Here is a 23,534-nt window from a genome sequence, read left to right as displayed (position 1 = left end):
AATCTAAGTACCAGGACAGAAGTTTTAGTCTAGTATAATGGAAAAAGAAATTCACTCTCTTCTATGACCTATTGTAAGTTAGTTTTGTGCATATAATAATACTCATAGAAATTAATGAACATTCTTAAATGTAATTTTAAGAATAACTCAAACACATAAAAGTCAAAATAAAATTCAATTTTCAGAGAAATGAGCACTAAAGACAAACTTGCTAGCTCCTATAAAGACAAAGATTATTTAAAGGGTTTTCATAATCCTTTTACATCAAACTCTCTAGATCTACATCTTTCAAGTCAACAGTATTTCCTATAAATTCAGACTTTTGGTCACCAGCATTTTCTTTCCTCTTCTAGGGCTATGATTAATCTTTGCGCAGAGTGAAAAATCCTCAACATTTTTCACCTTTGCATACTCTGAATAATCTCAGCAACAGGTAAAGACTTGGTGGCTTTGAGAGTAGATTGGAAATCAGGTGCAACAAGTTTAGCTAACACTTCAGGGACTGAGTCACTGATTCTCGGCAGTATTATCTCAAGTCAAATGTTCCCAAGAAAACAAGAATGCCTCATGGACTTCCCAGCACACATGAATTCTTCATTCTTGGGTATTCCCCTTCTCTAAATAGGACGTGGCAGTATGCAGATAATTAAAAAGAAGAAATGCATCTTTCCTGGTCTTTGAAAGGGTGATTGCTCTGAGAGTAAATGGATAACTACATTTCTGTTGGATGCTTCTGTTCTTTAACTACCTCTCACACACTCACTCACACACACACACACACACACACACTCATTCACACATTCTACCAACTGCTCATCCAATCAGCTTTAGTTTTCTCATGGTGTGGTGAAAATATTATGAGCTCTGGAGTCTGAAAGACCTGGGTTCAAATACTGTTCTGTCATTTACCAGCTAAATCAGCTTGGGTAAGCTACTTCCCCTCTTTCAGGTTCTGTGTTCTCAATTGTAAAAATGGGGGTAAAATCACCTACTTGGCAGAGCTATTATGAAGATTAGATGAGATACACTGAATATAAAGGCAACTGTCACATAATAGGTAATCAACAATTCGTGCCCTTTCACCTATGTATTCTTTTTTTTTTTTCTTTTTGGCTCGTGGGCTCTAGAGCACGGGCTTAGTAGCCGTGCGTATGGGCTCAGTTGCTCCGCAGCATGTGGGATCTTCCCGGACCAGGGATCGAACCCATGTCCCCTGCACTGGTAGGCGGACTCCCAACCACTGCACCACCAGGTAAGTCCCCACCTATGTATTCTTAAGTTTCTTATGTTTACTTAACTTATAGGAGAGGTTGGGAATTATTGGGCTGAGGAGAATTCCTCTCCTCCATTCCCCACCTCCGCACCCATTTTCCTTAGAAAACAGCCCAAACCCAACTGGCTGTCTTTTGCTCTTTGTTGATCAGTTCTTGGGTGGCATGAAGATAAAAATTGGTGCTCCCCTTTGTTTAACATCTGCTGGCTTCGTAAATTTGTGGAATTGTAACCAGAGTATGATTACACACACAGAAAGCAACCAGGAGTCCTGCAGTGAGCAAGGAAGTCGATGCATAAATTCCTGAGGAGCTTCTCTGTGGGGAACTACATGATGATGCAAACACAGCCTCAATGCATCAACAGTTATCACCTAGATCTAGGACTGATTGTTCCCTTATGGGCATAAAAAAGAGCTTTAAATAAAAGTGAAATAACAAGGAAGGATACAATTAAGCACCGGTAATGCACTAGCTACTATGACTTCTAGGTCAAACTACTTGAAACTTCTTACAGGGTGAGATTAGGACAGTCACAATATGCAAAGTGGTAAAAGTCAAAACTTTGAGCCAATGCTGGATATTCAGTCATACTTGTCATACTTTGCTTTTATCTTGAAAATAAATATCCAAATTCTAGTTTTAGACTAACTTGTTTAAACATGTTTACTGACACATATGGGAATACAAATGTTCTTGTTTCCATCCAAAGTAGCCTCCAATGAAGGATTCCTGATCGATAATTGAGTGTATTCCAGACAAAATTGTTTTGGGGAGTCAATAGTAAGAGAGAATAGTTTTGTAACCCCACCTTGGAGTAACTACATTTTGTTTTGCATATAATAACAGTAAGATAATAGTTCTTGCAGATAATAGCAACCACTTAGTTCTCAGGAGGGGCACAGTGGGGAAGCAAGCCAACCTTTGCAAGTAGAGCCAAGAACGGCTGGCAAGGCCTGGGGCAGCCTCCCCTGCACAGGCTTGAAAAGGGCCAGTTCTTAGGTTTGCACATGGCACTCATGATAAAGGAGACACTTACACTGTATGTCAACATCAGTGTCAACAGTTTGGTTCTACTGTCAACTTTTTCTAATAGCAGAGGCAAAAACAATCAAGCTGTACTTTCATAGAATATTTATGAAATTCATCAGTATTGTGAAAACATCTAAATGACAGATCATAAATAAAATATATTCCCCGTCTCAGCGCCATTATTATGTCAGGCCCCATAAAAGGAATTCTTGAATGGGTACAATATGGATAGACTCTATAATGTTATTTATTTATTTTTTGGATAAAACAACAGAAATTTATTTTCTCACAGTTCTGGAGGCTAGAAATCCAAGACCTAAGTGTCGGCAAGGTTGATTTTCCTGAGGCCTCTCTCCTTGGCTTACAGACAGCTGCTCTCTTGCTGCCTCTTCACATGGTTGCTCCTCTGTGCGTACATGCCCCTGGTGTCTCTCTGTGTATCCTAATCTCCTCTTCTTATTATGACACCAGTTAGATTTGATTGGGGCCTACCGTAATGGCCTCATTATTTAACTTTTTCTCTTTAAAGTCCCTCTCTCCAAATACAATCACATTCTGAGGTATTGGAGTTTAGCGCTTCAGTTATGAATTTTAGGGGGACACATTCATATACTCTATAATTTTTTTTTCATTTTTATTTATTTTTTTATGGCTGCGTTGGGTCTTCGTTGCTGCATGCAGGCTTTCTCTAGTTGTGGAGAGCAGGGGCTACTCTTCGTTGCGGTGCGTGGGCTTCTCATTGCAGTGGCTTCTCTTGTTGCGGAGCACAGGCTCTAGGCACATGGGCTTCAGTAGTTGTGGCACGCGGGCCCAGTCGTTGTGGCTTGTAGGCTCTAGAGCGCAGGCTCAGTAGTTGTGGAGCATGAGCTTAGTTACTCAGTGGCATGTGGGATCTTCCTGGACCAGGGCTCGAACCCATGTCCCCTGCATTGGCAGGCAGATTCTTAACCACTGTGCCACCAGAAAGTCCCTACTCTATAATTTTAAAGACCATCTTATTATTATAAAGTATGGGTTGTGCAAACTTTAAACATTTTTTGAAAACAGGAATTAAGATATTTTGTGTGTGTGTGTGTGTGTGTGTTTTGGTTTTGGGGTTTTTTTGTTTGTTTTTTGTTTTTTAGGTAGTAGGAGAAGTACTAATTGTAGCAGGAACTCTGAAAGTATTCAGTATGTCAGTAACCAGACTATAGTGTATATTCCAGCTGAAAAACTAATAACTCAATCTGGGGATTAGACAGTCTCATAGTTGTTGGTTTATGAATCTAGGCAAAGATGTCCCAGAGAATAGTCATCAGGAAGTTAGATGAGTCAGTTGGGCTCCTGCCAGAGTTGGGTAGAGGCCAGGAATGGAGCGGTACAGTCTATAAGCCAAGAGAATCCAAAAGAAAGCTGAGCAGAAAGCAGAAAACCTGGTTTTAGTTGCACTTCCCCATTTGCATTGCATTCTTTGAACTTCAGTTTCCTCATCTATAAAATGAGGGTCTGGGCTTGCTGCAGAGAGCCATTACGAGCTTCATGAGGGATAAAATACCAGCAGTAGTTTATAATCCTTGAAGTGTAAGGTCAACATAAGGTGAAACTTGTATTCATTAACAGGGAACCCTCAATGATAAATCAGCAAGTAAAACCAAAGGATTCAAGCAGCAGGACCTCTAGAGACCTAAGTGAGAGTTACTCCTTGAGAAATTCTGACACCCCACTTAGCCTGAGCAGCAACTGTAAATTCTGAGGGCCACCTAGCTAGCCACTTATATCTGACTTTGCACTCTACTGCCTGGGCCGAGACCGTGAGGGAAGAAGAAGGGTGTACCAACCAGGTCCCCTTCCAGGTCATGCTGTTTCCTGACGAAGCTTGGGCAGAAGCCCCAGACTAAGGATCTAGACATGGATACTTTTGGATATAACATACACTTTAGAATTTCTGCTTTAAAATTGTTTTTTCTTCCAAGAATTTAACACATTGTATTTTAATGTATTTAAATAGTTTTTCTCTTCACTAATTAATATAGAAATTGTTAGTACCAAAAATTAACTTGTTTTCCTGTGTATATTATAATTCCTGCATGTGAAATCTACAGCCTACATACACTCACTGTGGGAATACAAAGAAGGTAGCATTAACCACAGTGCTTTCAATTTGCAGTGATTAACTGCAGGACTCAAGACCACCAGCTGGAGAACCCTAGCCCCAACCATAATGAACTCCCTGACAGTCAAATTACCATGCCCCTCTGTGCCTCATTCTTCCTCAAAATAGGAATAATATTGATAAGATTACCTACCTCTCAGGGATGTTATGAATTAACTGTAGTGAGTTAATAGTTGTAAAGTACTTAGAACAGTGTCTGACAGACACAGTGTATGTTAAATAAACTGCATCTTTCAACGGAACCTTGATGGAAAACAAGGTTTTCATAGACATGGTCTAAAGTTATTATAAATCAAATGCTTCCTGTATTTTCTTGTCTTATTCATAGCACATGTTATTTTGCCTTTTGACCCCAACTTCAAGATAAAAAACTATCCAACTAGAGAACCAAACTACAAACCAATATTTTGCCAAGCTTAACAGTAACTTACTTTTACTCATTTAACTTCCATACAGGGGAAGGTAAAAAACGAAAGGCACTTGTTAATTCTGTGTTTCATTTTTCTGTGTTAGCTACAGGTTCTACCGGTCCTCGTCTTGTCTATAACTTGCAGATGAGAGAAACTGGGACACCACAAACGGACTTAGGATTCTCTGCCTCACTTGTGTGTCTCGGGGTCTCCTGGTACTTTGTCAAAATGATCCCTTGTTATGAAGTTTCTCTGTCATTGCTTCACTCCCATTGAATAGGCCAATCCAGGAGACACACAGTGCTGTAAAGACAGCACTAAGCAAGTGCTCATTCTCTAGCATGAAGGCATCTCATAAACCTGAATCCACCAGGGTATTTTCATGAGGCATTTGCGTTGGCCCAATGCAGCTGTGTTTTAAGGGAGCAATCAAGTGAGCTAATGAGACTCAAACAATTGACTGGCCTTTCTTGCCAAAATCCCCACAAGTGTCAGATATTTATACATACCTTATCTTGAAAACTCACTTTGGGACAAGATATTGAATTCACATTTCAATCCTCTCTTGGGTAAAAGTCCAGAATTCATTTTTCTAAAGTGAATATATGAAAAGACACCTGTTGGATATGCCAGGAAATTTGGCATGAAAATAAAGATAGGTTGCTCTTGGGCTTCCCTGGTGGCGCAGTGGTTGAGAGTCCGCCTGCCAATGCAGGGGACACGGGTTCGTGCCCTGGTCCGGGAGGATCCCACATGCTGCGGAGCGGCCGGGCCCGTGAGCCATGGCCGCTGAGCCTGCGCGTCCGGAGCCCGTGTTCCGCAACAGGAGAGGCCACAGCAGTGAGAGGCCCGCGTACCGAAAAAAAAAAAAAAAAAAAAAAAAAAAAAAAGATAGGTTGCTCTTAAGGAAGAACATCTTGCTTTTAGAACACAGGCAATGCTGGACTCTTCCTGAAAGAGCCTCCAGAATCATTCTGACAGAGATTGAGTAGACACCAAGTTAGCTGTGTACCCTAAATAACAATCCTCTTTGGATCTGTAAATCTATCTAAAAAATGTCAAGAAACACTCATTTTCAGCCTGTAATTTTAGAGTATTAATATCATGTTTACCTATAATTTCAGCGAAGGTTTTCAAATCAATATGTCACAACTGAAGCCCAATCTTTATTCCTAGGTGCCAAAATGTGATAGAATAGCTGAGATAATCTAAGGCTCTAGATATTTTAAATGGAAAATTATTTAAGCATAATCCTGAATACATGATTCTCTTTGGGGTTTTTTTTTTTTTGATTCTCTTTGTTTTAAATGTCACTGAGAAAATAAAAGTTTCCATGATTTTTCTTTTTGTCCAGTATTGGATATAGTTTAAGATGATCATAATCTGAAGAAGATTTAGAGCCTTTTGATGATCTCGATATGAGAGAATAAAAATTCTCATTAATTATTCAGTATGAGTAAAACTTCTTCAGGAGAGAAAAAATTTTCTGCTCCTTCAAGGTAATCCTTCTTCTGACCTCAATGCATCTGATTAAATCTTCTATTTCTGCACTTAATGCATGACATGCTACTTTATTTGTCCATATGCCCCTCCTCCACTAGACTACAAGTATCTTAGGAGCAGAGGTCATCTCTAATTTCATTGTTCTTTTTCCCAGTGCCTGATACAGAATAAGTGCTCAGTAAGTGTTTGTTGGACATAAGAAACTTCTCTTTAAATTCTGATTGAGAATCATTTCAATTAGATACAGAAAGGAATTTGCTGCCATAGAATAATGTATCATTAATCCTAGAAAAATGATTCTGTAGGTCAGATTGCATTGCTTTTCATGAACAGGCTCTCTAGATCTTCTATACAGTAGCTAAAACATGAAAGGGAGATTAAACAATCGTTTGATAAATTTTTCAAGGTAAACAGAAATGCATACAGTTCAAGATTCAAATAACCTCACCAGACACAATTTTTTTAAATAACGAAATCACTTTTTTCTGCATGGACATTCCTAAAACACAACGAATGCCTTAGGTGAACTAAAAGTTAACACAGATAAGTGTTTTTAATGTTCATAGTAAGATGGGCATTTTGAATGAATATTAGCAATTAGAAAATAAATTTCAATATTGAGTATCTTTGCTACATGGCTCTAATCATGCATGAATAGTAAAGCAGTGATTCGCTGTCTCATCCTTATAAATAAAATTTATAATTGAAAGCTACAGAAGAAAAAAGAAATAAACCTAAGCGCAGAAGTACTAAAGGTCTCCAAAAGTGTTCACATCACTTGGTTACGGACTAAGAAGATAATGACTAAAAGTGTAGAAATAGAGTGGGTAAAGTAATATAATGACAGAGATAAGTGGCAAAGAATTATCCGATACTAAACTTAGACTCCAAAATCACTTTAGGAGAGGGATTTCCCTGGCAGTCCAGTGGTTAAAACTTTGCCTTCCAATGCGGGGGCCGTGGGTTCGATCCCTGGTTGGGGAACTAAAATCCCACATGCCTTGTGGCCAAAAAACCAAAACAGAAAAACAGAAAGCAATATTGTAACAAATTCAATAAAGACTTTAAAAAAATGGTCCACATTTTTAAAAAATCTAAAAAAACAAAACTAAACCAAAAAATCACTTCAGGAGAAATGCCTCTAACTTCAAGTATAAAGTTTATCTTTGGCTTCTTAAATCAGATGTATTAAGACTTTTAAGTCATTCAATGCACAAAGGGCTGCACTTTTACAACTACAAAGGTACTTCCAGATACCCAAAGGTACTTCATGTCTTGACAGACCTGGTTACAACTTCTCCTGGACTTCTGGAGTTATTTGACTCCACTTACAAAGTACAAAGGGATTTATGAATGCTACCACCATTACTAGCAGACAACGACAATTACAACATCACTGCCACAATCACTCCCTCTCCCACCACCTTTCATCTGTCCAGCACCTGTTTCGGGTTGGGCCCTGGGCCAGGTGTTTTACATAGATAGTATTTAACCGTCAGAGAGCCCCAGAGCGAAGTGCTATTGTCTCCATTTTACAGAGAAAGCTGAGGCTTAGCAAAACTTATCCAAATAGCAGAGACAAATTTGAAACTGAGTCTGTCCAACACCACAGTCCATGCCTTTTTCACTGCAGCGTGCTCTCAGAGCTATTTATTGAGCCTCTGTTATCTTCCAGGCACCGTGCTAGTCATTGTAAATATATATTTAGAAGTCTCCAAAACAATGCAAGAGGTAGGTCGCAGATCATGAAACTGAAGTTAGAGCAGTAAAGAAACTTCCCCAGGAGCTCACCACTAGTAAGTGACAGGCCTAAAATTTAAATTCCTGCTTTATCAGTGGTGAAACTTAAAAATTCAAACTCTTGCCTTTGGCATAAGCTAAATAAGGGAAATAACCCAGTATGTATTAACCAGTTTAGATGCAATATTAGGTAAAACAAACTTAGGCTTATCTAGCTATGTCCTTTATATTAGAAAATAATTAAACCTGTTTTGAGTTCTAAACACTAAACCAGCCACAAAAGACTGAAAACTAGAATCAATTAGGTGACGAAGACTAACACTCTGCAGTTCCAGAATGCTTTCAAAGAACATTTTATGGTTCTTTTTCTCATGGAATAAAACAGTAGTTTATCCTCACAACACTCTAGTGATATAAACAGGGGGAAAGTTGTTTTCCCTCTGTAGAAGGAAGAGGTCCATGCCAGGACAGAAAAACTAAGGGGCTGCTGACTGTCCCACAACGTGAACCTGAAATGAGGATGCTCTGCTTTCTGGCGCTGGCTGCATTTTTTCCTCCAAATGAAACCAGGTCTGCTGATTTCCAGAGGATTATGGAGCCCACCCATCACCTGAGTTTGGCTTCCCTGCAGAGAGCATTAATGCTTGCTTCTAGGTTTGGAGTTCAGTTCAGTTTGACGGTGATCATTTTTAGTTCACTGTACTGACCTTAGCGAAGAGCCCATTTCTAATCAAAATAACACTGGATGTCTTGATTAGGGAGAATAAAAAGGAAGAACTATTTTCTAGCAGAAAATAAACACACGAAATTACTACTCCAAAGAAAGTATAGGGCTTCCCTGGTGTCACAGTGGTTAAGAATCTGCCTGCCAATGCAGGGGACATGGGTTCGAGCCCTGGTCCAGGAAGATCCCACATGCCGCTGAGCAACTAAGCTCGTGTGCCACAACTACTGAGCCTGCGCTCTAGAGCCCACGAGCCACAACTACTGGGCTCGCGTGTCACAACTACTGAAGCTTACGCGCCTAGAGCCTGTGCTCCACAACAAGAGAAGCCACGGCAATGAGAAGCCCACACACTGCAACGAAGAGTAGCTCCCACTTACTGCAACTAGAGAAAGCTCGTGCGCAGCAACAAAGACTCAACACAGCCAAAGATAAATAAAATAAAATAAATTTATATAAAAAAAGAAAGTATAGGCAAGATACTAATAAGAAAAAGGAGAAACAGCTCCCATTTATTGAGCAGTCACTTTCCTGAGCACTTGACATGCATTAACTTACTTATTTTTATAACAACGCTTATTATGTCCCTTTTATGGATGAGAAAACTGAAGCACAAAAAGGATAATAACTTGCCCAGGATGACACAGTTCAGTGTCACAGTAAGTAGAACAGGGATTTAAACCCAGATAGAGAATCCACACTCTGAATAAATTGTTTACAAAGTGAAGTATAATTCAAGGGCTTCCCTGCTGGCGCAGTGGTTAAGAATCCGCCTGCCAATGCAGGGGACACGGGTTCGAGCCCTGGTCCGGGAAGATCCCACATGCCGAGGAGCAACTAAGCCCGTGAGCCACAGCTACTGAGCCTGCGCTGAGCCCACAAGCCACAACTACTGAGCCCGTGCGCCTAGAGCCCGTGCTCCGCAACGAGAAGCCACCGCAATGAGACGCCCACGCACTGCAATGAAGAGTAGCCCCCGCTCGCCTTAACTAGAGAAAGACTGCGGGCAGCAACAAAGACCCAACGCAGCCAAAAATAAATACATAAATTAAAAAAATTTTTTTAAATGAAGTATAATTCAAAACCTAATAAATGACGGTGCCACTAATGGCTGGTAAGGAAAGTCTGGCCACAGCTCGCCATGCCCTCTCCACACACCAGCGTGGTCCCTCTGATGGCAAAAGCAGAATGGACGAGAGAGGAGATGAGGCTGACCCAGAAGGGCGAGGCTCTGTTTCTATGGAAAATAACATATTAACATGTTTACCAAAACCAAGCTGAAAAAAACCTCTAAAGGTGAATTTTAGGAAGAGAGGCAGCCATGTTCAAATTATTTTATGTAAAGAAAGAAAGCAATGGTCACTGAATTTTAGAACACCTACACTGAAAGTCACAAGTATTTGCAGAATACAGAAATCTGACATCAATAAATTTTGAACCATCATTGGAGTGGTAAAAGCTCTTATAGGAAGAGAAGCATTTTCCCCTCCCCAACCCTGCTTTTTCCATTTCTCCCATTAGACCTTTGCATTTATAATAATGATGATGGTGGTGGTGGTGATGGCTTTACATTTACTGAGTTTCTACTTTGTGTCCAGAAGTGTGATAAGAGTTTTACATTTAATAACATGAATTATCATGTGATATTCATAACAGCCTTACAAAATTAGTATTACTCTTTCCTCCATTTTCCATATGAAGAAACTGAGACTCAGAAAGGTGAAGTAACTTGCGCAAGGTCACGCATCCAGGACATAAATTCACTTTCATTTGCTCTGAAAGCCCACAATATTAATCGTGTATGCCCAGCAGATACGTGTGGCCATGACTGTCCCATCGTTATGTAGAAACAAAGGCCACAGTGAGTGCTGCACATTCCAGCTGAGGTCCACCACCTCCAAATCCTGGACAGAAATGAACGTACAGGGCAGATGGCCCAAGAGAGCCACATTGGCCAAAGATGGGCCAGAAACCTAAGTGCGCTTTAGCTGCTCTGTTTACTAGAAACAGGTACAATCTCTCAGAAGTAAACAAAATATTTATAAACATGATATAACTAGAAAAACATCCCAAAGACAGACCAGTAAGGTTAGTTCTCAGGACATTTGTTAGTACAAAGTTCATCATAGTTCCGAAGGAAAGAATGGAATGCTTCAAGACTGAACTAAAATACATGAAGCTCGAGGAGAGAAACAAAGGCTCCTATTTTAAGTTTTAATCTAAAAAGTATTTGCATTTGAATAAATTGTTTACAGCTGTGTATTATCTCATTTGATAGATACGAAATGATGCGACTAGGTCAGATAAGAACCACCACTATGGAAGTTTTTAAAATATTTACTGAGGTAATAGGAAAAATGCTTTTATGTTGGATACATCATTATTAAGTAACATATTTTGTTAGAAATTTCAATTAGTAGTTAAGCACAGTAAGTCTTTATGTGGATAAAAATATGTCCTATTACAACCAATTACTACTGGGAATGATAAATATGAGAAAAAATAAAATACCTTCTCTCTTAGCACGCCTCTCCCTATGCCCTCACACATAGACTGCCCCGAACCACCTGTTCAGGAAGTACTTCTCAGAAAGTACCATGTTCTTCCAAGTGTTGGCGATGCTCATAATGCACCTTTGCCTGGAACTTGTTGCTCGTCCCTTTTCTGTCTGATGAAAGCGCTTCAGTCATCCTCCTCCAGGAAACCTCCCTAGATCCCCTCCTCTATGCTAACATCTATCATAGCACTTATCCCACTGTTTACTTTTTGGGCTCCTCAAGACACTAAAAAGTCTTTGACGACAGAGACCATTCTCATTGTTTTTGATATCCCAGCACTTAGTTAATAAAATATTTGCTAAATGAATGAAAATATGTTGCAAATTAGGACTTTTTTTTAGAAACAAAGGAAAAATATTTATACAATGCAAATCTTGCACAATATTATTCTCATTGTTCATAAAGGTGTGTTTTAAAAACACACACAGAAGGATACACTGGATATTGCCAACTGTCCTTCATTACAAATATTTCACACACCTGTACCCCATAAATATACTGTTACCATCCAATTGATTATTGTTCAACGAATCCATCAGTTCAGATAGTATAATTGAATAATTATGCCTAAAGGATAAAATCCTCACAAAATCGTGGTAAAGAATTTAAAAGCACAATGGCAGTTACACTTTGAATAACTAGGTTCTGCCTGGTTCTGCCACTGATTCCAATGGGGACAAGCCATTCACCCTTTGGTCTCAGATTCTCCACGCATACAATGGGGGTAACCATTCCTCCCACTTCTTCCTCCATTCGGGTCCTGTGAGGACAACGGAGATATAACAACTGCAAGAGTGGGACTCTTCACAATTCAGGCACCGCTATCAAGTCTTACGGAATCCCCAGGTGGAGCTCCGATCATCGTTCATTACGGTAATAACCAAACCCACATGCTCTCGTTAGCAAGTTGACAGTATAGACTCTGGTGTAAAGTCTTTGCCAGTCAAAATAAAGGCCACATGGGTGGGCACAAGTTCCTCTCGCTGGAGCTTGGTCTGAGCCAGAAGCCGCGAGGAACCCCGTCACTCGCAGCGGCCACCACATCCCCCCCCCCCCCTTGGAGCCCGTTACGCTCCTAACGGGGGAAACGACCCTGGGCCTTTCCCCTTCTCCGAGAGGGGTCGAGCGGGCTGACGGTGGAGAGGACTCCAGGGTCGGCGCAGCAGGAGTAGAAAGGGGGCAGGAGGAGGTGAGACTGTTGGGGGGAGGGGGGCGCTCGGCGAGGGGCTTACCTGGCCTCGCCGAGGGGCGCCGGGGGCGGGTGCGGAATGAACACCCCACAGTCAGACCGCGGAGGCTGCTGTTTCTTCTTGGACCGCCAGAAATGGAAAGAGGTGTGCTTTTTGGGGGTCCTGGACGGACTGGACTCCCCGTGGTCGCCCTGAGGTAGCAGCGACAGTGGCATCTTCTCGCCTGCCTCCTCCTCCGGGTGCTCGGATGCTGCCGTCTCCGCCGCCCGGCCCTTATGGAAGAACGCACCTGGGCGCCAGCTGGCCCGCCTTTCCCAGCGCGCTGTCCGACCCCGCCCCCTGGTCGCGGGGACGCAGCACAGCGCGCGCCCCCACCCCACCGCGGCGCGGAAGGTACGGGGCGGGAGCGCAGGTGAGGTGCGCGCGCCGGAGCCCCAAGGTAAGGAGGACACGCCCCCGGGCCCGGGCCTCGAGGAGCGCGGCGGCCGCGGGACAGCGACACCTACTGGACGGGCTGGGAACCGCGTCTTCTGACGCTGCATCCTCTGTGGTGGGAGCCAGAGTCGGGTTGGGTTTTGACACCACCTCTGACGCATGTGCCATCGGTCGTCTGAGGAGTTGCTGGTCACTCTTGGGCTGCGCAAGGCTGGCAAGAAGAATGCTTAGCCACGAGCCCCGCCTGAAGAAGGATGGGGAGAGGCGCGTCCCGTGGCCGGGCTGCTCGGCAATTAGAACTAATCTACTCTGGCCTTCAGGTGTCTTGAGAAATATCATGTGAGGGGTGGCTTCTGTTCCTGTTTGTAATCACGGGTGCCAACTCCTCTCCTCTCCCTTCAAGAGTCTGAAAAATTAATTTGTACTTGCGCCTCATAAAGCACAAAAGGATAAAAAACTGAAGGGAATGAGGCATATTCCCCAGTTCCCGAGGGCTTAATAGATCCCTCATTGTGAATTAATGCCAGTCCCACAGGCCTCTCCGACATCTGCTTTACTGTTAATGATTTCCTTTTTTAACCTCACAATCCTGGTTAAATAGCAAAGGGGACTAATATTTAAGCAAAAGAAGTCCATGAGCAATTCACTTTGGGCATTATTGGAGTATAAAGTGCTCAAGAACCAAGTACTGCTTTAAAATTCAATGCAGTACAAGTCCCTCTTACACTGTAATACTTTCTTCTTTCTTTTCTCTTTGAAGACCCAACTTATTCATTCATTCATTCATTCATTCAAGGAACATTCGTTTTTATTTACTTATTTTTATATTTACATTTTTATCAATGTAATCCTACATATAGTAAAATAAAAAGCACAAACTATTAAGTATATAACTCTAATTTTTACATATTTATGTGGTTGGGGTATAAAACGTTTTTAAAAAGGACAGTTGACATTGACATTGCCTTAGAAAATCCTTCTGTATGTGGATTTTAAATATGCCATTATAAAAATATAGATCATTTCCCAAACTGCCTTAGTGCCTCTCCTGTCCCCTTCCACTGCCTTACCGCTCCCTTCTGTAAAAGTTTACCATTATTTCAATTTATATCACCAGAGATTAATTTTGACTCTTCTGGAACTTCACTGAAGTGGAATCACAAGATGTACCTCTTCGTCTCTGGTTTCTTTTGCTCAATATTAGTCTATGAGAATCATCCATATTGCTTCACATAGCGGTTTTTCATTTAAAAAAATCATTGTGTACTGTCCCATGATATAAATATACCACAATTCACTTGTCTGTTCTACTGTGGATGGACATTTAGGTGTTTCCAGATTGGGGCTATTATAAATAAAGCTGGTGTGAACCTGTTTCACTATAAGCATCCATTTCTTCTGGATATGTACCCAGGAGCTCAGCCTCTGGGTAACACGGTGGGCATATGTTCAGCTTCAATCGATTTTGCCAAAAAATTTTCCAAAATGGTTGTATCAATTTATTCTCCTTTCAGCAATGTTTAAAACTTCCAGTTTTTCTATATTTTCATCAACACTTGATATCAATTTTTTAAATTTTAGCCATTTTGATGGAGGTGTAATGTTATCTCACTGTAGTCTAAAGTTATATTTCCTCAAGGAACATTTATTGAGTTTACTGAGTACTAATTATGTGCCAGGACTTGACTTGGCGGGGAGGGGTGGTTGGTGACTGACAGACACATAGATGATATATGTCAAAGTGTAAGAGAATTAGTAGAGGTACGTGCCAGGCCTTATGGGAGTTTGGAAACATTACGAACCCAGCCTGGGAGTTTGGGAGGGAGGAAGAGGAGTGGTCAGTAAAGGTTTATTATAAAAGTAGCCCTTGAGTTGAATCTTATTTATTTATTTATTTATTTATGGCTGTGTTGGCTCTTTGTTGCTGCGCATGGGCTTTCTCTAGATGCGGCGAGCGGGGGTTACTCTTTGTTGCAGTGCATGGCCTTCTCATTGCGGTGGCTTCCCTTGTTGCGGAGCACAGGCGCGTGGGCTTTGGTAGTTGTGGTTCGTGGGCTCTAGAGCGCAGGCTCAGTAATTGTGGTGCACGGGCTTAGCTGCTCCGTGGCGTGTGAGAACTTCCATTACCAGGGCTCGAACCTGTGGGCAGGTGGATTCTTAACCACTGTGCCACTAGGGAAGGGAGGCCCCTTGAGTTGAATCCTAAAGGGCAAAGGGATCAGCAAGAAAAAGGGAAGAGAAGGGAAGAGGGAAAGAGGGAAAAGAGAAGTAAAAGGGATAAAGGGAAAAAAGAGGACATCTTCTCAAGCACACTTGCTCAAATATTACAAGTTCAGTAATTCATTCTTTCATTCCTGACTCCTCCAAGCAGATTCTTCATGCTATTCCCTTCTACCATCAAGGAATATGGAACATATTTCAGTTATCAAACTGTCCATATCGCACGGACATTATTTGTTTACGTATGTGTCTCCTATTAGCCTGAGAGAAACGTAAGAACATTTCTCATTTATTTTTACATTTTCAAAATGTAAATATCCATTCATTGAAATAATTAATCAAATGAATTGGTATTTAAACTAACTGGATACCTAGAATGTTTCAGGCACAGATCTTGTAGACTGTATACTTTGTAAGAGCAAAGTTCACGTGGGTCTTTTTTACTATTATATCCCCAGTGACTAGCACGGTGCATGGCACAGAGTTGGCACCCAATATAGATTTTTTATCTGAGTGATATAAGAAATTAGAACTATGTATAGGAGGCCTAAGATACAGTACTTGTGATTAATCTAGTGAGGGAAATAGACACTTAAATACAACCTGATAAAATACAACTTGTACCATAAAACTTGATATGTTCTAACCAAAGTGTTTCACTGTTTTCCAGTCATTGCAAAAGCAGACAAACTTTGGCTTGTTTAAGCAATAGATTAACTTATCATGGCATGTGAGATGTCTCACAGACCATCCCACAAAGCTGGAGAGCCAGACTCTGAAGCCCAAACATGCCCAGCCACTCCTGAGAGTTGGTCTAGCAAACACCATACTTATCACCTCTCCGCAGTAGGGGCTACACACAGGCAGCTCTGCTACTGCCATCCCAAGAATCAAAGACTTATTCTGATCCCTCTTGACCGAAGATCAGCCCCACACCTTGCCCCCCTGCACACTAATGCTCACTTCTAAAAAAAAAGGTTCCTTTCAGGTACATCTGATTGAGGGAGCTCAGATCCTTTAATGGCTTCTTAGCTTCAAGGGAAATTTGAGTTTTCTGGGTTCTACTTCAGAGAGATGGAATTCATGTGGCTAAAAATTTGCCAAACATAACATCGATACTCAAAAGAATCTAGGCAGCCAAAAGCACGTGAGATAGTCACTGCCGAAGGAAAGGGCAAAAGGCTATGGGAACACAGAAGAAGTGACTAACTCTGGATGGCTCAGGGAAGTCACCAGCAGGGAGGTGATAGGTTGATGAGCTGTGCTGATGAATAAGAATTTATCAGACGGAGAAGAGAGGGCTGGCAATCCAGAAAGGGTAAACAACATGGGCCAAAGCCCAGCATTGTGCAAGGGCATGTGTTGGTGGGGAATAGTGAGTTCAGTGAGGTTGGATAAAAGGGCATGGGGTGGGGCAGGATGGCAGGAGATGATGCTGGTACGATCAGGTGGGGCCAGATTGCTAAGCACTTGGTGAGCCATGCTTTTAAGGAATTGGGACTTAGCTTTGTAGGCAATAGGGACCCAGCTTACATTTTTAAATAGAGTGACATGAACAAACTTGGGTCTTACAATGTCCCTGAATGGAATGGAGTAGCGAAAAACTAGAAAGGTGAAAATATTTGAGGAAGACCAGTTAAGAGGTTGCTGCAAGAGGTCAGGGGAGAGGTGATGAGAGTCCACACCAAGGTGATGGGGTGGAAATGGACTGAAGGGGATGAATACAAAATCATGTAGGAGATGGAATACCAGGAATTGTAGTAAATAAAGAAGAAGTAATCAAGAATGACAATGAGGTTAGATTTCTAGCTTAGGTAAATGGATGAAGGTGAAACCATTAACTAAAAACAGGAAAGCAGGAGAAAGATCAGGGTCTCTGGGCATGAAAATAAATTTGGTCTTGAACATATTGAGGCTGAAGTGCTTGGAGGCTATATAGGCACAGATGTCTAAGAATTCATTGAAACATATGGTTATGGAGGCCACAGGTCAGGGCTACATACATAGATTTGGACTTCATCACTGAATAGGTGGAAGCTGATACCATGAAATCAGGTGAAATTACCTAGGGCAAACGTGTAGAATAAGGATAAAGGAGGAGCAATGACAAAACCCTGAGTAACACTGACATTTAAGTGCTTTGCAGGTAAGGGGGAGCCTACACACAACAGAGGTCAGACAGTGCAGTTAAAGAGGTAGGAGGTTGTCTGGGGCAGAGTGCATCCCTTTGGCAAGGTCATGTGATGCCCATCTTCAAGATTTAGTAGATAGATAGAGGCTGGGTCCTCTATCTTATTATGCCCTTTGCACTCTTCTCCCTCTATCCAGCAATCTCAGGTGCATTTAACATCTCCTCTCATTCTCCAACAGAGAATGAGGTCAAGAGGCCAGCTCTCTCTAACCTACACTGATTTTTTTTTCTTTCTTTAGCCTTCTGTTATATTTTCTATCTGAATTTAAGTTGACATTGAGGTAAACTGTAAAAATGCCCATAACTCTCCACTCTTCCCATAAAGAAGTAGAATCCATTTACTCCTTAAATCTAGGTGAGTTATGTGACTTATTTTGGCAAATGAAACATGAGCACATGTGATGCAAGCAGTACTTGAAAAGAACTTGCACTTTGGGGCTTAATCCCTTGCTTCTCTTGGAATCTTGCTGCTATATGAACATACCTAAACTAGCCTACAGGATTATAAGAGATGTGTGGCTAAGTCACGCCTATTACCCCCACGAACAGACAGTGAACCATCAGAAATATGAGTGAGATTATCTGGGACAAGCCAGTCCCCAGTCAAGCCACCAACTGATCCCTGACACATGAAAGAGCCATTGGAGATCAGCTAAGCCTGTCCCAGACCAGAACTTCCCAGCAGATTCATGAGCCAAATAAATAGTGCAGTTTTAAGCCGCTAGTTTTTTGTCTAAAAACATTTGCTTAAAAAAAAGCAGTGACCTGGCACAAGGTCAATAAACAGCCAACTCAGTTATGAGCACCTTTTGTATCTTAACCTCAGAGATGTGCAATGAATGTAGGCAATGGAAAAATCCTGAACTACCACATAAAGACTCAATTATGTCCAAACTACTTGGTAAGAAAATGCATCTGTTTCTATGAGACAACATATTCTAAATTTTAAACAACTGACTTACAAAATGCAGCTAATTTGTAATTTGGAGACTTCAAAGATGTGACTTGATCTTCCTACTTGAACAGACCAATACTCTAGTACCTGTATCAGTTTTCTCTTGTCTCTTGCTGCATAACAAACCACCCCCAAATTTAGTAGTTAAATTGAACACTGTCTTTCTAATATACTACAAATACAAAATGTTTATTATATTAAGGCTACTTTGAGGATTCCCTGTTCCATCTATTAGAATTATTTTTAAGTAGATTTTTAATTTATCTAATTCAGCAAAACACTCTGTAACTGATTTAGGCTAAGATGCATCATGTTAGAACTCTAAATAAAACCATAATGCAGGTAATCGTTTTATCTGTGAGATTCAGTGGTAAGCTACCTGAGGACAGGAACTGTCTGGGTCTAACGTGTCAGGCAGCAACGAACCCCCAAATTTTATCCTAGGATATTCCTAGATTCAAGTGGCTAATAGAGTCCTCAGTTGTGAAGTAAAATTAAAACTCACAACTACTAAAATATTTACTACCTTATCAATAAACCATATCAATGAACCAAAAATTTACTTGCTTTTAATCTTATGCAATAGAGTATATACCTCTAGTTTGACATAAAATGTATCTTATAATTCATTTACCCTATTCTTAGTATTTTTGAAAGGTTCTTTTTTTTTTTTTTTTTTTTTTTGCGGTACGCGGGCCTCTCACTGTTGTGGCCTCTCCCGTTGCGGAGCACAGGCTCCGGACGCGCAGGCTCAGCGGCCATGGCTCACGGGCCCAGCCGCTCCGCGGCATGTGGGATCTTCCCGGACCAGGGCACGAACCCGTGTCCCCTGCATTGGCAGGTGGACTCTCAACCATTGCGCCACCAGGGAAGCCCAACATTGTAATTTTTAATAAATATTCAGTCAGTAAGCATGGCTCAGAGCACTGCTAAGTGCTATGTGGGGCCCACAACATCCTTTAGGAATTTAACATCTAGTATAACAGGTAAGACTAAATATTAAATGATAAGGGTCAAAATTTTAAAGTTGTTGCTCTGATGTGAGCCTTTAATCATTATTTTATCATTAGCTTACTAATCTAATGCATAAAAAGTAATACATTTTATTTTGTCTCGTTCCTTGGCTGCACCTTCGTCCACCATTACCCCTCTGCCCCTAAATAACTATTCAGGACAACACCCACACCTGATTTACATTCAGATTGCTTGGAGGCGGTCCCATCCTACAACTAAGACATAGTAATCCACATACCACCCAGGTTAAGCATTGCCCATCTGTAGTAAATTGAGAGCATTATATAATTCTTCCAGATGAATGAGGACTTTGCGAGAGAAGACATAATTACTATATAGAGAAACAAAAATAATATTTATTCTCATATGCAATGCTTATTAAATTATATGAATTACGTATTACTGGATTTTTTCCTCATATTTGTCTTGTTCCAGAAAAGAATTTGAGGTAGGTGAGTAAACCATAGATAATTCATAAGCAATGGGCTATGTAGGTTGATTTCCCCACTCAAAAACATAGATAATTTCATACACTATAGTGACAGCATAATAAAAGTCGCTTAAATGTTTAAGCAACCAGATTCAAACACTAGTTATGGGTAATTTATACTTGGGACAATCTAGCCCATTAGTCACTACTATATTTAGCATCCAGAGCAATTCATATCAATGTGGGCGAATTATTCTGACTAAATGGATCAGTCACTTCAATTCAAAAGTTAGTATAATTGATTTTCCTCCTACTGAATTGATATTGGCTGTGATGTTTCCATTACCTGAATTATGGCATTCCAGATCAAGCCCATAGTACTAGATCTTAAACCTCAACCCCCTCAAAAGCACCGTCTTCCAGTCAGTCACCACTTCTCCTTCCCACCCTTCCTTTCCATCCCACACCATTATCTTTCTTGTCATTTCTCAGTTGACTCTAGTAGCTTTTCAGATGCTCCCATTGCCCCCATCGCTGGTCAAAATACCCTTCATACCATGGTCTGAGGAAGTTTCCCAAACCACAGATCTGATCATATCACATCCTTAATTGAAACCCTTCACAACGGCTCCCCTGTGGTTACAGCAGGAGCTTTAGAACCTTCTTGACTTAACCTATTGGAAGAAATAATCACGACTCAAGGCACACATACTAGTTCAGGATGTGCATATATATGCATGATATGCATAACTGAAGTAAAAGTTTTATGAAACAAACTTACCCTTGCTTCTTGTGATGCACTCTGATCTATTCTATTCTTCTGTTCTATAAAATTCTATTTCACATAAAAAAACTATTGCAAACCACTAAATTGATCTCACAATCCACTAATAGGTCATAAGGTACAGTTTGGAAAATCCTGGTCTAGGGGATATAGTTCAAACCACTTACCTCGGTTTCCAAGCCTTTTTCTGCTATAGCCCTAGGTGACAATTCTGGCTTCATTCATTTATCCATCTAACCAGTAAGTAGCCGCCCAACGCCCACTACTGTCAGGCCCTATGTGGGGAATTAAACAGTGGGTAAAGGCTCAGTGCGGACCAGAGAAAAGAGCGCAGACCAGTAAAAAGTCTATTACCGTTCCGTGATAAAAGGAAGGCAAGACTCGCCGGTCGCAGGGAAAAGGCGGAGGCGGAGGCGGCGGCCACCACGGCTCGGCCGGGGTTCCCAGCGCCACGTCCGCCGCACCCCCTCCCCGTCTCCCGCGCCCGCGAAGCCTGATGCGACTCCAGCCGGACCCGCTGGCTGCCCCTGTCACCGCCACCACACCCCACCCCCAGCACCGCGGCAACCTGATGCCGGGCTGCGCGCCCAGCGCCCGCACGGCTCGCACGGAGGAGGCGCTCCGGACCCTGTTCGCCAGTGGCCTCCCTGTGGACATTCAACCCAAAGAACTCTACCTGCTCTTCAGGCCGTTCAAGGGGTATGAAGCGTCCCCGATCAAGCTCACATCGAGGCAGCCTGCTGGTTTTGCGATCTTTGACAACCGGGCAGGAGCAGAAGCCGCCCAGAAGGCATTGAACTGTATTCGCTTTGATCCTGAGAACCCGCAGACCCTGAGGCTAGAGTGTGCCAAAACCAACACCAAGACGGCCAAGAACAAGCTGACGGCTACGCCAAATCCCACCAACGCTCACCCCTGCCCAGGAGCACACTCAGAGCTGATGGGGGCCCCTCTGATCCCCGCATACCCAGGGTCCTGGGCCCCCTACCCTCTGTACACCACAGAGCTGACCCCAGCCACCTCACCTGCTGCGCTCACCTACCCCGCTGCCACTACCGCTGCCGCCGCTGCCCTACATGCTCAGAGGGTGCAGGTCAGGTGGCGCTCTCCCATTTTCAGGATGAAGAAACTGATGTCCAGAGGTGCGCTGGTACCCTTCCTCTGATACCACCCAGCAAGGTTGGAAGTCTTGTCAGTTCTGTTAGTTCTTCAGTCTTGTCACCACAGCTCGAGGCCCCTGCCCCACTGGGGAGGAAGCCACCCTGAGCTTCCACTGCCCCCAGGCAGCCCGTGCAGAGCTGCCGCTTCCCTCCAAAGCCTGAGAATTTTAAGTCTGACTCAGTGCACTGTTTCCTGTTTCCTTCCTCTCCTCTTCCTCAGCCCTGTCCTGTCCCAAAACCCCTCTTCAAGGTGCTCACGGCAGGATTCAGGGGCCTTCTCTCTGGGACACCCAGACCCAGCTCAGAGGCCTCCCTGGGACTGAGCGAGGCCTGACCTCCAGTCCAAATTTGCTTCCGCAGCTCCATCTCAAAGAAACAACGCGTTTAATTTTGCATGTTTTCTGGCATGGATTAAGACACTTACACTTGTGTATATGTGAGTGTACCGTTTGTTCTCACATTGTGTCACCATAGCAACAGGTCCTGACCACGAATCGTTCCTCATTCCCAGCCCCTCTGTCCACACCCCTCCCCGAACCCACCCTGCTTCAGTGAGGACCAAGCCCTGCAGCCAGTTCCGCCCAACAGGAAGGACCACCCAGCCAAGGCAGAGCGTTTCCCTGGTCATTTCACATCGGGGTCCTCTGCTTCCTCCTCCTCAGATGGGCCAACAGCCGTTAAGAAAATCCTTTCTCGGGACTTCCCTGGTGGTCCAGTGGTTAAGAATCCCCCTGCCAATGCAGGGGACATGGGTTTGATCCCTGGTCCAGGAAGATTCCGCATGCCGCGGAGCAACTAAGCCCGTGTGCCACAACTACTGAAGCCTGCGTGCTGCAACTACTGAAGTCCCTGCCTAAAGCCCTGGCTCGGCAACAAGAGAAGCCACTGCAATAGGAAGCCCGCACACCGCAACGAAGAGTAGCCCCCGCTCGCTGCAACCAGAGAAAGCCCACGTGCAGCAACGAAGACCCAAAGCAGGCAAAAAAAAAAAAAAAAAAAAAATCCTTTCTCTGCCCATTTTGCATACCTCTCCACATCACACCCCACCCCTGCTGTGACTCATCATCCTTTTCAAACTTTGAAACCAACCAAAACGTGAAAGTATTTTTGTACCTTGTGTAACAAAATATTTATGCCACATAAAGGAGAAAAAAAAAAAAAAGAAGGTAAATACAGGCTGTTAAGGCAACACATAGGAGAGATATTTGGGCCATTCTTGTGGGGAGTAGAAGGACTTCCCAGAGGAAGAGACCTCTAAACTAACACCTAACAGGTAAGTAGGTGTTAACCAGGAAAAAGGAGTGGTGAGAAGTCAAGTCCCAAGCAGAAAAAATAGCTTGTATACCCCCAGAGGTGATTGAGGGCAGGATCTTTATTAAAGTGAAAAGTGTATCTGTGAGGCTGGAGGACAGAGCTCAGGGACAGATAATAGAAGATAAGGAGGGAGAGGTATCAATGCCCCATGGAGGGTGTTGAAAGCCACACTTGCTCTTTTAGGCCAGGGGTTTCCAGATCTGTCCGAGGGATCCCAAGGGCTCCTTGATCTTGCCTCTGCCTGCAGAGGCAATATCAAGGCCAAGCAGGCTGGGCTCCCCTGACCCCCTTCAACCAGAATAGCAGTGACACAATATCAGCTTTGGGAATATGGATTCCCAATAGTGGGAAGTGTGGAAAATAGATTGGAAGAGGGCCAAATGGACAGGTGTCCCAAACTAGGGGAGTGGCAGAAAGAGGAGTGGGAAGAATTCAGAGTCAAGAGAAAGAA

General features: G+C 42.6%; 2 protein-coding genes across 2 annotated transcripts in view; one reads left to right on the top strand and one right to left on the bottom strand.

Annotated features, from left to right (window-relative positions):
• CRYBG1 (crystallin beta-gamma domain containing 1) overlaps positions 1–12,795 on the bottom strand; it is a gene marked incomplete at its 5' end in the record, with an annotated part of 218,495 nt that extends 205,700 nt beyond the window's left edge. Inside the window, one exon of the mRNA XM_079716281.1 lies at positions 12,623–12,795. Coding sequence (XP_079572407.1) covers positions 12,623–12,795 — 173 coding nt within the window. The remainder of the gene's footprint in view (positions 1–12,622) is intronic.
• A 3,859-nt stretch (positions 12,796–16,654) lies between these two features.
• Positions 16,655–21,814, top strand: LOC307061160 (RNA-binding protein with multiple splicing 2-like; the record flags this gene model as incomplete). The annotated part of the gene is made up of 3 exons (XM_079716170.1): positions 16,655–16,708; positions 20,980–21,693; positions 21,752–21,814. The coding sequence occupies 3 exons, from the start codon at positions 16,655–16,657 to the stop codon at positions 21,812–21,814; spliced, it is 831 nt and encodes a 276-aa protein (XP_079572296.1).
• Between the last annotated feature and the right edge of the window lie 1,720 nt (positions 21,815–23,534).

The sequence above is a fragment of the Hyperoodon ampullatus genome, assembly GCF_949752795.1.
Source record: "Hyperoodon ampullatus genome assembly, chromosome: 12".
In the NCBI taxonomy this organism is placed as follows: Eukaryota; Metazoa; Chordata; class Mammalia; order Artiodactyla; family Ziphiidae; genus Hyperoodon; species Hyperoodon ampullatus.
This window is presented reverse-complemented; position numbering and strand designations above follow the sequence as displayed.